Source organism: Pan paniscus, chromosome 8 (genome assembly GCF_029289425.2).
Source record: "Pan paniscus chromosome 8, NHGRI_mPanPan1-v2.0_pri, whole genome shotgun sequence".
Classification (NCBI taxonomy): Eukaryota; Metazoa; Chordata; class Mammalia; order Primates; family Hominidae; genus Pan; species Pan paniscus.
Genome location: NC_073257.2, coordinates 74414002 through 74427966, shown reverse-complemented (window position 1 = coordinate 74427966; position 13965 = coordinate 74414002). Strand labels below are relative to the sequence as shown.

Below are 13965 nucleotides of genomic sequence, written 5' to 3'. Positions count from 1 at the left end.
GGGATGCAGGTTAGAGCTGCTAGAAACAATGCTAGTGTTTGTTCAGGTCCTTAGAGGCCAAGGTTGAGGCCTAGTTGAGTAAAGGACTCAGAGGATCATGGCTAGAGTTTGGTCAAAAAGACAGCCTTTGTCCCTGGGAAATTAATATAAATCAGACCCTATCATTCCACTTTTTATCAACTTTCCTATTACACTTAGAATTAAATCCACTCCTCTTCCAGGGCTCACAGCGCCTCCAGGTGAGCTCATCACTCCCTGTATTTCCAGCCTTGCATTGCACCATGCTTGCTGCTTGCTTGCTGTGCACTAGCCACACTGGTTTTCCTTCAGCCCTCCCTTTGCAGATACTCACTCTGCTTGGAATGTTTTCCTGCATTCTTTGCTTGGCTAGATTCTTTTATGACTGGATAACTGTTAACTCCTCAGAAAGTCCTTCCCCAGTTCACCTACCTACCACAGGTCCTCAGTTTTCTCATCTCCTTTGTTTCTTTCATAGAAAAAGTTGCATTCCAACTTGCAAATGCTGGTATTTGGTTTATTCCTCTACCTACTTTTTTTTTCATTCTGCCTGCATCAGAATGTAATGCTGGATCTTGTTTACCATTGAATGCCCATCACCTAGCATTGGACTTGGCACATTTTAAGTGTTCAGTAAATATTTATTAAATGAACGGGGACCCTTCAGAGAAACATTTGTGTGAATTAAAACAAATAATGTGCAGATTTTTATTGACAAAGTATAGAGATAAACTTGCTAAGTTAATAACTTGCATCGTTGAAAAATGTCATCTATTATATCTAAATTTTTTTCTTTTTTTAGTAAAGCATTCTTGAATATACATTCAGAGGCATTAAGTACATTCATATTGTACAAGCATCACCACCCTCCATCTCCAGAAGTTTTTCATCTTCTCAAGCTGAAATTCTGTACCTATTGAACACTAATTCCTCCTTCTATCCTCCTGGCAGCCACCATTCTAGATTCCATCTCTATGAATTTCACTACTCTAGGTACCTCTTATAAGTGAAATCATATATAGTGTTTGTCCTTTTGTGACTGGCTTATTTCACTTAGCATAATGTCTTCAAGATTCATCCATGTCATAGTATGTCAGAATTTTCTTCTTTTTTAAGGCTGAGTAATATTCCATTATGCATATGTATGTGTATACACACACACACACACCCCTACCCCACATTTTGTTGATTCCTTCATCCCTGGATAGACACTTGGGTTTCTTCTACCTTTAGGCTATTGTCAATAATGCTGCTGTGAACTTAGGTGTACAAATATCTGAGTCTCTGCTGTCAGTTCTTTTGGGTATATATCAGAGTAGAATTGCTGGATCAGTAATTTTATTTCTTATTTTTTGAGGAACCACCAAAATGTTTTCCACAGAGGTGGTATCATTTTCCATTCCGACCAGCAATGTACAAAGGTTTTAGTTTCTCCACATACCAGCTAACATGTGTTACTGTTTTTTTGTTTGTTTTACTAATCTTAATGAGTATGAACTGATATCTCATTGTGGTTTTGATTTACATTTCCCCGATGACTGATGATACTGAGCATCTTTTTATGTTTTGTTGACCATTTGTCAACAAAAGAGAAATAGACATTTCTCTCTTTGGAGAAATGTATCAGAATGTAATGCTGGATCTTGTCCTCTCTTTGGAGAAATGTCTATTCACGTCCTTTGCTTATCTTTAAATCAGGTTGTTTATTATTTGTTGTTGAACATACAAATATTTTGTGTAGTAGTAGAAATACAAAAATACTTAAAACATGTCTTCTTTCTTACTATTAGTGGTGTAAAGTATAATTTGCTAGCTCACACTACCCTAACCTTGGAAAGTGCTGAGGATAGTTTCAAGACCCATAATCTGTCTATTAATGGAAATGGTAAGTACAGTATATATTTTACTTATTACATATATTCTGTCTATATTTCTAATTATAGTATGTTCCCCTCAAGTGGATATCGGCTTAAATAATGGAGACATGAGTGATTCTATTGGTTCTTTAAAATATATCTGTCCCTCTTCCCCAAAGGAGAAAAGTTTATTTTCCTTTCTCTACACTGAGATTTGCTTGCAAGGCGTAGTGGGAAAAGAAGGGTCTCAGGTATGCTCAATCCTTGTTTTTGACTTGGAGTTTATGACTTCACCACTCTTCTAGCTGGAAATTAAAGACCTGACTTATTTTTAAATTTGAAATCAAGGAAGCCAGCCTTTCTGTTAGTAGGAAGCAGAGAATGTAAGAAAGAGAAAGGGTTAAATTATCTTAACTTTTTTCTCTTTGGATGGCGGTGGTATTTAGAGTTTACCTTTTTCTCTTTGGATGGCAGTGGTAGTTATAGTTTATCCAAAATAAAGATACAGGAAACTGAAGAAGGGGTTTAGGTCATTAGGAAGATTTGTAAAACTTAGCATGAGCACTTGCTACTCTCCCAGGTTATTTTACTCGTGATGAAAAAATATGGAGCAGTGCTGGTAAGGCAGTTTGGAAGTATGATTTGGATTATTTACTTTTGTTCATTTTCTCCAAGCAAAATAAATAAAAATATGTGGTAAAGTCCTAATTATACTTACTGTTGTAAGGATTGTGGCTCTGTACTGATAAGATTGATAATGTTATACCAATATTTTTTTGTTTCACAATGAGAAATTATGTTAAAAATAGGGAAAAGTTCATGAAATGTAAATATGTAGTTTAAAAAATAATTATGAGGCTAGGTGTGGTGGCTCATCTGTAATCCCAGTTCTTTGGGAGGACGAGATGGGAGGATCACATGAGCCCAGGAGTTTGAGACCTGCCTGGGTAACATAGTGAGACCCTATCTCTACAAAAATTAAAAAAAAGTAGCTGGCCATGGTCGTGCATGCATGTAATCCCAGCTACTCAGGATACTGAGGTAGGAGGATCGCCTGACCCCAGAAGTTCAAGGCTGCAGTGAGGTATGATTGTACCATTGTTCGCCAGCCTGGGCTACAGAGTGAGACCCTGTCTCAAGAAATAGAACATGTCAAGACATAGAATGTTACTACCTCTCCTTTCCCTCGGTTACCCTAGCTGTACATATGTCTCCATTTATCTCTTAGACTGATTTAATTATTCTTAATAGTTACAGGGTTCTTCAGCTTTTCTATTTCTTGGGTCAGTTTCAATAAGTTATGTTTTTATAGATATCTACCTATTTGATCTAAACTTTGAGATTTATAGGCATTAAATTTTCTATAATGTCCTTATATCTATTGAATTTCTGCAGCCTCTGTAGCATTGTTCCCTCTTTTCCATTCTGATATTTGCTTTCTGTACCATCTCTGTTTTTTAATTCTCATTCTTGTAATAGATTAGTCAGTTTTATTCACCCGTGTGTTCCATATTTGCTAATTATTTGTTAGGAGTAATGATTGTAGTCTATATACTTCATATTACTACAAGAGGTATGATAAAATCTCCTTCTGTGATTGTGGATTTTTCGACCCATAGTTATATCTATTTTTACTGTATATAATTTGAACCTTTGTTATTTGATGCATGTAAGTGTTTAAATTGTGTATTTTCTTCTTTTACCTCAAACTGTACTTATTTTTATGTTACAAACATGCCTCTTCAAACAGCATTATATTGGATTTTAATTTTTCTCTAATTTGACAATCTTTTTTTTACCGAAGCTTTTAGTCCTTTCGTATTTAATATCAAATAGCTGTGTATTTAGGTTTAAATCTATGATAACCTGTGTTTTCTCTTTGTCTCACCTATTCCGTGGTTATTTTTTCTTGCCTTTTAAGGCAATTTTTCCTTGTTTGAATTAAAGTTATACATCCTTTTTCTCATTTTTTAGAATTTACCCCTAAAAATTTCATTAATCATACTTATTAAAAACTAAACTTAAAAAATAGTTTTGTGCTTTTCTCAGACAATGCAAGGACTTTAGAACAATTAAACTCTTTTCCCTAACCTATGTGCTATTGTTATATATTGTAATTCTTTTTTTTTTAGTACTTATTTAGATTTAATACTTATTTAGATTTACCTACATGTTTCTGTGCACTACTTGTATCTTATGCCTTGCATCTGGGATACTTTTCCCTCTGCTTGAATTATGAGCCTTAGAATTTCTTTTAGTGAGTTATGCTGATATCAGACTTCTTGTTCTTTTTGTTTATCTGAAGATGGCTTTATTTTGCCTCATTATTGAAGATATTTCTTAATTCTGCAGTTTTAATTTTTTCTTGTTGAATATTGAACATATAATTCCAACATTTTTGGCTTTTATTATTTTACTATAAATGTTGTAAATCATTTGCCAGTATGTCACCACTATGAGTGTAATCTTTTTATTTCTTTTTGCCTTTGGTTTTCTAAAATTTTACCATGGTATAATTAGGTGTAGAGTTTATTTATGCTGCTTGGGGTTTCTTGAGCTTCTTTACATTGTTGATATGTTTCATCAGTTTGGACAAAATCTCTCCTACCTGTTTGAAACTGCCTCTGCTGTTGTGTAGCTTTTGTACTTTTTGCATGCCTGTTAAACCTATGTTAGTCTTTTTCATTGTATCCTTCGTGTTTCTTACTCTTTATGATGTACTTTTCAACTAACTTACAGATTTTTAGAACATAAGCTATTCACAAATCTGAGATTGCCTATATAAAGAAATTTGCTTTCAAACTTCTAAATTTACAAATCACAAAGTTGATTTCAGATGTATTACTGAAATACATGCTTTTACAGAATTTTCATTTCATTTGCTGCCTGTTTTAGGAAAGATAACTTTTGTTTATTTGTGTTTGCATTTTGGAATTGTATGTATTATGCTCGTGCATTTATTTTTCCCAGATTAAGCCCCTTATTTCTAAAATATAGAAGCTTTAAAATGTATTAATGAAAAAGATTTGAATAGTCTCAGAACATTGTTGTGTACTATTCTATAGTAGAATCTTGGATAGGTAAATTTAAAACTTTTTGGTTTTACTACAAACCTTCGCTGCCTTGCATGTATATATTAACTATTTTTACAAAAAAAATTCTGGGGTAATTAAAACTTTTTGGTGAATAATAATTACGGCCAGTAGCTAGCGATTTTGTAGGCACTACCAACAGGGCACAGCCAAAACTTTAAAAATCATTTTTATGTGATCCAGTGTGAACTAAGGGCCATATGTTTGGTTTCTATTTATACTCTGATGTCTAGAATAAATTATTTAATGCTTTCCTCCATATAGATAGGTAGTACACAGGTAGGTATCTTCATTAAAGGACTATCTTAATGTTTTTTGAAGTAACTTTTTTAAACAATGTCAAACTTACAGAAAAGTTGCAAGTTGAATGTCAAGATTTTTTTTTTTTAATTAGAGATGGGTATCGGTATATTACCTAGTCTGGCCTCAAACTCCTGGGTGCAAGCACTCCTCCCACCTTGGCCTCTGGAGTAGCTGGGACTACAGGCAGACACCACCACACTCAGCTTAAATGTCAAGATCTTTTTTTTCTCAAAAAAATTATGACAGCAAGTTGCTTACGTGATAGTCTGTACCCCAAAATGTATTAATACATATTTCCTACTATCAGGACATTCAGCTACATCATCATCACTCTTGAAGTCAAGAAATGAATACTAATACATTACCACCATATAATCCTCAGAGTCCATTCAAGATGTTGCCCATTGTCACAATAATGCTCTTTATGGCAGAGCGATACAGTGCAGAATCATACATTTCATTTAATTATCATGCTTTTTAATTTTCCTTCAATCTGGGCTACTTCTTCATTCATTGGGCTCTAATGTTCAATGTCAGGCTCCTCTTCCCAGGCATACCTCTTTTACCCTGCTTGCTCAAGACAGAGTCCCAAATCTAGGCTGCGCCCCAGTGTCATCACCCTCTCAGGCCCTTCAGGTGCTGATACCTCCTGCAGGCAGCCCCTGCTACTCACCATTCTCATTCTGCCTGTCTCCATCATCCATTTCTAGCACACCACAGCTTCTTCTCCAGTCCTGGCACAGATATTCATGTTGGGGGCTCTATCTAATGGCTTATGACTGAATTGTTCAGCAAGAGAAGGGGAGGAGGAAGGGCCAAAAATGTTGATGAAGTTATCTTAAGTTCTCTGAAATAATGTTTTTTGTTTTTGTTTTTGTTTTGCTTTGTTTTTGAGATGGAGTCTAGCTCTGTTGCCCAGGCTGAAGTGCAGTGGTGCAGTCTGAGTTCACTGCAACCTCCGTCTCCTGGGCTCAAGCGATTCTTCTGCCTCAGCCTCCCAAGCAGCTGGGACTACAAGCATGCACCACCATGCCCAGCTAATTTTTGTATTTTTAGTAGAGACAGGGTTTCACCATATTGGCCAGGCTGATCTCAAACTCCTGACCTCAAGTGATCCGCCTGCCTCGGCCTCGCAAAGTGAAATAATGTTTTATTCAGAGGATCACTTTTCTAATTATTATAATGAAAATCAGAGCAAAAAGTAGAATTTGACAAACATAAATTACTTTATTAGAATGTTTTTATATTAAATGAGATCACTTATATTCTCTGAACAACTTTCATTGGATAATTAAAATCAAACAAGAGACTAAACAGTTCATTTTTATTCAGGAGATAGCATGCTATAAACTGTCAGTTTAATATTATCCTGTCCTTTCTATTCTCATATTTGATTTTCTCACTAAATATGGCACTGGTATTTGGGTAGGATGAATCTTTACATGAAACTAATTCTAAAATATGTTCTGTACAAAGCAAAACAAAATTGTAAAAAGAGAAAAATCAAAATGTATGATGACCTTAAATAAACTTATATTTATAACTTGATTTTTTTTTTCTTTCTCCTTTAAATAGAGGAGTCTTCATTTTGGCTTCCCCTGTATGGCAACATGTGCTGCCGACTAGTTGCCCAGCCAGCTTGTATGGCTGAGGATGCATTTGCAGGATTTCTTAATCAGCAGGTTAGAGGACTTTAAATATCCTACAACAATTGTAGCTCTACTTTAAATCTTAATATACAGGCAGTTGTTTCACCTTCTGATATTGAGAAGTATTTTTTAAGTCTTTTTTTAAATGTCAGTTTTCTAAATGTTATCAGATATAAACTGTAGGGGGTGCGGGGTGAAAAGAATGACAAGGTAGGGAGGGATCTACTGCAATGTTGATGGCTAAGGCGCTACCTCTCCATGCTCCTCTGCTTCATTAATAGCAGCAACAGGATAATCAGCAACAGAGGGCTCCTTGTGGAAACTGATGAGGGCTGCTCAACACCTTTCACATAAAGGTCTTTCTGGCAGACAGCGTTTGGCACGGTTTAGGACTCTGAGCTTCCAAAGCTGCCTGCCTCTGTGCCACCTACTGCTGATTTATTTATAACCATAGTTATTTATATTCAGTAAATAATTAATTGTGAACTTCAATGAATCAATAGCTTTTTCTAAAAGATTCCATTAGGAGGAAAGAAAATTTGCATTCTTAAAGGGTAGTTGACATTTTCCGATGCTCTGAGAACAGTAAGGGAAAATAATATTTTGAACATACAGAATTGTTTTTATAATTTTCCTGAGTCATTTGATGAATTGCTACAGAATTCTAAGCACTAATTTTTAATTGACTAGCTTTTCTAAAACACCATTGATCTATGGTTTTATGTGTGTAAAAGTTAGGTGGTAATCGTTGCCTCCATTTCACTTAATGCCTTTAAGAATTCCAAACTTTTCTTCTCTGATATTAACATACTCTTGGATTTGGGGCAATTAACCTTTTGTATATCAAATTAATGGATAATTCCATCACATTTTAAAAATTCTAAATAACTAATTTAACCTTGATAAGTATTTGGATGAATTTAAAGTGATAATAACTTAAAATTGATAGTCTCTTGATTTTTTTTTTTTTTTCAGCAAATGGTAGAAGGTCTGATTAGTTGGAGAAGGTTGTATTGTGTTTTGCGAGGAGGTAAACTCTATTGTTTTTACAGTCCAGAGGAAATTGAAGCTAAAGTGGAACCAGCTTTGGTAGTACCCATTAACAAGGTAAAGGATATGCTATTTTGAGAAAAAAATATACATCTTAGGAAGTTTGTTTTTGTCTGTGCAGTTTACATTGTTGTTGTCTTATAAATAAAAGAGAAGTACTGGTAAAAACAGGTTACTTCATAAATATGATTTAATCTATTTCTGTTTTTCTATTAGAGCTTATCTGTTATAAGAAAATGTATATTTCCTAAGAAAACATAGTAATGGACATCTATACCAGTAAATAGGTTTTAAGGCAGAGAATGTAACTCCACATTAGCAGTATATTTAAATTTTTTATGAATTTACTTAACAGATTAAACATAAATTGTTAGCTCATGTTATTATAGTGATGCTGTTTCTAGTTAGCATTCAAATGAAGCCATAAAAAGACATTCTTGACTATACTTTCTGATTTCTTATGGGATTGATAGGCAATTGTCCAATCTTCTGACAGAACAGAAAAGCCTGACAGTCCATTTAGAATAGTTGAGTGCTTATACTGCATTGAAAAAGTAGTACCACACTACCTAGAAAATTTGTCAAGTATATATATACTGGTTTGTTACAAAGGAGACTATTGAAATCTAGCTACAATTTTTTCATCTAGAATCCTATAGGAAAACTTCAATATAAGGCAAACTTAGTTTCTTCTACCTCACGGTCTTAAATTTAGCTTTGTCTGTTATTCAAGTCTAGTGTTGATTAGAGGATTTTTCTTTCCTCATTTTTTAGAGCATTCCTACTCTAAAATAATTGCATTTCTAGACCAAAATATCATGGTTTTTGCCTGTGGGCTGCCCCTAATTGTTTCTAGTTGTTCTACTTTGCTTGTCTTTGGTGTAGTTGACGTGTGTGATAAAACATGAACCATCACATTTGTTCTCCTTGTCTTTGAAATTATCCTTTAAAGAAGAATGTAAAGTTGTATGTCCTTTTATATAATAGTTGTATTCCTGAAAACCCGTGGGTACCAGTCTACTAATCTATAAAGACTGGAGTTTAGTTTCATGATATTTTCCAATAATAACATTTTTGTCTGTTTCTATTCCGCTTTTAGAAATTACACTGCTTTTTACTTACAGAAAGTCTTTTAGTGAGACCTTTTATTATATAAATTCACCTAATTTAACTGTTTTGTTTAAACTGTTTTGTTTTGACAAATCAAGGACATAATACATCAGTATTATAATGAATCTATTTTGGCTTAGAAAATTAGGTTTTTGAAATGTATAATTTTATTAATGAAAAATTGACATGCGTTTTTCATTACTTGCCAATTTTTTATTTTGTTTGGTTTATGCAGTGTTGTATTTCCTGTCGCTTTTTCATACTTTAGTCTTTTGAAAATTTCAGATGGAAAAATTGAAACAGAATAATGAACACCTGTATACCATTCATCTAGACTATTCAGCTGTTGTTAACATTTTGCCACATTTGCTTTCTCTCTAGTTAAAATTTTTTTCTGAACCATTTTAAAATCAGTTGCAAACAACGTAACATTTCTTCTCTGAATATGTTAGCATATTTCTCCTAAAACCAAGGACACTTTTTCGTAACCATAATATTATTGTCATGCTCAAAAAGTTTATTGTTGATACAGTATTATCTAATATACAGAAGAAATTGCTCTAATTGTCCCCAAAATATCCTTTCTAATTTTTATTTAGTGTCTGATCCAGGACCTCATCAAGGATCCTATACTGCATCTGGTCAGCATTTCCTTTGATTCCTTTCATCTAAATTGTGCCCTTCACCTCCTGCCTTTATTTATTTATGCCTTTCATTACATTGACATTTTTTAAAAGTCCAGGCCAGTTTTCTTCTTAGAATCTCTCCAAATCTATATGTAACTAATTATTTCACTAGATTCAGCTTAAATAATTTTGGTAAAAGTTCTGTGTATATGATTATGTCTACTTTGGCTTTTACTAAATAGCTGAGGAGTAAAAATGAAATCCTACTAATTTTTTTCTTATATTTTATACCATAGAATATTCAGTCATAAAATAAATTAAAATGTAATCTAAACAAATGATATTTTTGAAGGCATTAGTTTTATTTGAAGACAGTCTTGAAGGAATTCAATTCACCTTATCTCAGTCCTTTAAGGTAGGCAAAGCAGGGATGGCAGCCCTGTTTTACAGGTATATTATTTCTTTTACAAGTGAAGAAATAGTCTCAGAGATCAGATAGAACTTTCCAAACTAGTAAGGAAAATTATATGGCTCACCCTTCTCCTAATGAGTAGGAAAAAATAGATAAAAATTCATGGACTGTTTTTGCTATTTCCTCATAGGCATACTGCTAGACCAGATTTGGAAGGCAAAATTAGACTTTTTCCTCTCTTCATATCACTGTAAATCAATTTTGAAAGTTAAAAAGTAGCTATAAAATGAGGTTCTGAGCATGAAACCACAGTAGACTTATAGGCGATGGCTTAGGCATGTGTGTCGAAACTCTACGATTTAAATTTAAGAGAACATTTATAATAAAACTGTGTTATTGTAGTCAGTGTGTCTGTATTTTCAGTCTGATGACAAGGATCTAATTCCAGAAAAGTGGTGACAATGTTTATATGGCCTGACTGAATTGACCTATTTTAATTGATTTACTTTTCCTTGTGGTAATAAAGGCTGATGGCCAGGTGACTAATGAGATTTTGTAGTCAATCAGTGGCATTGTAAGATGACTGAAGTCAGCAGACTTACAAATTCCAGTGTTTCTTCCACAATTGGCCGTTACATATCACAGGAAAATTATTAATTTAGTAATTTGTATAGATTTAGCCTTATACTTGGAGACAATGTGAGCTACATTTGACCTTGAGGACTGGTGACTTAATTATCTCTTCCATTGTACATAACTTCTGTCTAAAGTACAAAAGAGCATTTTAAAATTAGACATAAAATAAGAGTTAAGGTTGGAAAGATATATTTATTATTATTATAGAATATAAATAAATATAATTTAATTGTTAATCTCAAAGATGAAACTGATGACAAAGTATTCTGTTTTCCTTCTTTGCAATATTGCCATCTTAATTTTCTCCAGTGTTGGTTTCCTGTGTTTTTCTCTTTAGAAGCCTTTTTCTCTTTGTGGTTCTTACTTCTACCTCAGGCTTCTTTTGAATTTTTCCATTCACCTGAAAACTTCCCTCTTAATAGTGAATTCACTGATCTCCTTATTGAAAAAATCAAGCACTATCCCAGTCAAGAAATATATTTGTTACTTCCTAAAACATGACTGTTATATAATTATTTTTCCTTTTAAAGTAATTTTTGTTTTTTCTTAACTTACAAAATGATTCAAATGTACAGAAAAGTTGAAAAAAAAAAAACCATACTGATGGCCCATATGCATACCACCTAGACTCAGCAGTTAACATTTTGTCATATTTACATTATCTCTTTGATTAAATCTATATTTTTGATGACCCATTTGAACATAAGACTTTGATATCATGATACTTCATTCCTGAATACTTCAACATGTAACTCCTATTAATAAAAATAGGGACCTTTCATATATATACATAATCATAATACCGTTATCACAGCTAAGAAAATTAAAAATAACTTTCTTATGTCACCTAGTATTCAGTCCATATTCAGATTTCCCCGTTTTCCCAAAATGGCCTTTTAGCTCAGGTCTTCAGTCCAGGATTATTCAGGGATTATGCATCCTCGACAGTTCTTCTAATTTGTAAATTAGGTCTAGAGGCTTGATTGTATTTATGTAAAATATTTTTATTAGAATATTTTATGGTCGATCAGACAAGTACTTTATAGAGCCTCCCGTTAGGAGGCTCATGATGTCAGGTTGTCGCCACTACTGGTGATGCCCTCTCTCCAACATAATCTTCCCTCTTTACTATTAGCAAGTAGTCAGTGAGGAGACACTTTGGCACTGTGTGACTGTGTTTGTTTTCTAACAATCTTTCACATAATGGTTTTAGCCACCTGTGATTGTCTTTGCCTAAATCAGTTATTACACGGGAGATTCTGGGTGATTTTCTCATACTACTTTCCTTCTACATATGTCCTTCCTTTTGGCATTCTTTTTGTAAAGAAGTTTTTCTTATCAACTAGGGATGAATTACAGTCTCTTGTGAAAAGGCAGGATAAATACTTGGTATCTTAATTGCCAATTTTCAGGGTAAGAAGTTGGTGTCATGTATTGGTATAGCATTGGTATTGGTGATATATATTGGAGTTGATATTACTCCCTCCAGGGGTAGCAGATGAGTGTTATCTTCCTCCCTGCCCTACCTTCACTGTCTCATATAGTGATAAATTCATAGGTTTTTATCTATTCAGTGTTTTAAATTACTTGGTTTTTAAATCTAACGTAGATATTTTGATTGTTTTTCTTACCTTGCAGATTTGTAAGGGAGACATGCTATTAGCGTTTTCTTTTTGGTTTTTTGTTTGTTTGTTTGTTTGTTTGTTTGAGACAGGGTCTGGCCCTGTCTCTCAGGCTGGAGTGCAATGGTGCCATCACAGCTCACTGCAGCCTCCACCTCCCAGACACAAGGGATCCTCCCACCTTAACCTCCCTAGTAGCTGGGACTACAGGTACATGCCACCACACCTGGCTAATTTTTGTATTTTTTGTAGAGACAGGGTTTCACCATGTTACCCAGGCTGGTCTCAAACTCCTGGGCTCAAGCAATTCTGCCTGCCTCAGCCTCCCAAAGTGCTGGGATTGCAAGTATGAGCCACCATACCCAGTTTCTTAGTATATTCTTTTTTTTTTCCTATTTATTTATTTATTTATTTTTGAGACGGAGTCTTACTCTGTTGCCCAGGCTGGATTGCAGTGGTGCCATCTTGGCTCACTGCAACCTCCACCTCCCAGGTTCCAGCTATTCTCCTGCCTCAGCCTCCTGAGTAGCTGGGATTATAGGCACCTACCACCATGCCCGGCTAATTTTTGAAGTTTTCGCTGTGCCCTGTTGGTAGTGCCTACAAAACAGCTAGCTACTGGCCATAACTATTATTTACCTAAAAGTTTTAATTACCCCATATATATATATTTTTTTTTAAGTAGAGATGGAGTTTCACCATGTTGCCCAGGGTGGTCTCGAACAATGTATTCTTAAATAAACAAAGGATAAAAACCAGTTTGGTATTTTCTGATACAGCAGGTAAGGATCAAGTAAAACTTTTAAGAATAGTGTTTCTCGGCTAGGTGCGGTAGCTCACGCCTGTAATCCCAGCACTTTGGGAGGTCAGCTCGGGCAGATCAGGAGATCAGGAGATCAAGACCATCCTGGATAACAGGGTGAAACCTCATCTCTACTAAAAACACAAAAAATTAGCCAGGCATGGTGGCACACGCCTGTAGTCCCAGTTACTCGGGAGGCTAAGGCAGGATAATTGCTTGAACTTGGGAGATGGAGGTTGCAGTGAGCCGAGATTGTGCCACTGCACTCCAGCCTGGGTGACAGAGTGAGACTCCATCTCAAGAAAAAAGAATAGTGTTTCTCTTTTAGTTTTTAGTATATTTCTAATGGTCTCTAAGATATTTAAGCTTAATAATGTTAAACATTAAATACAAATCAGAGTTTTTTGTCTTTTGATTGTTTTTCTTCTTTTCTCATGAAAATAATTTTCCTTAATGCTACTTAAAAATTATTTGAAAACATAAATTTCACAGTTGCTAAGGTATATAAATAATAGTTCTGTTATTTAGATCACAGGATCTGTTCTCAAGCTATAATTCTTGTCCTTCTAAATGGCATTTCTTGTAAGGCTAAGTTAGTTCATTAATTTTCATAGGGAGCCGTCTGTGGAAATAGTCACATTAAGGGAAGAAAAGCCTAAAAGCTATTCCCCTCCCATTGTCAATCCAAATTTGAAAGGGTGATTTACTTCAAAGTGATTGCTTCAAATTCAGAAAACTTCACAAGAATGTTCTTGAGCAAGACATTCTCAATAACAGGTACTTAACTGA

At 34.4% G+C, this 13965-nt stretch overlaps 1 protein-coding gene across 1 annotated transcript in view; it reads left to right on the top strand.

Annotated features, from left to right (window-relative positions):
• The window catches only part of RTKN2 (rhotekin 2), a 76963-nt gene that overhangs the window by 49603 nt on the left and 13395 nt on the right, over positions 1–13965 (top strand). The window contains exons 7-9 of the mRNA XM_008955799.4: positions 1809–1903; positions 6845–6951; positions 7894–8025. Coding sequence (XP_008954047.2) covers positions 1809–1903; positions 6845–6951; positions 7894–8025 — 334 coding nt within the window. The remainder of the gene's footprint in view (positions 1–1808; positions 1904–6844; positions 6952–7893; positions 8026–13965) is intronic.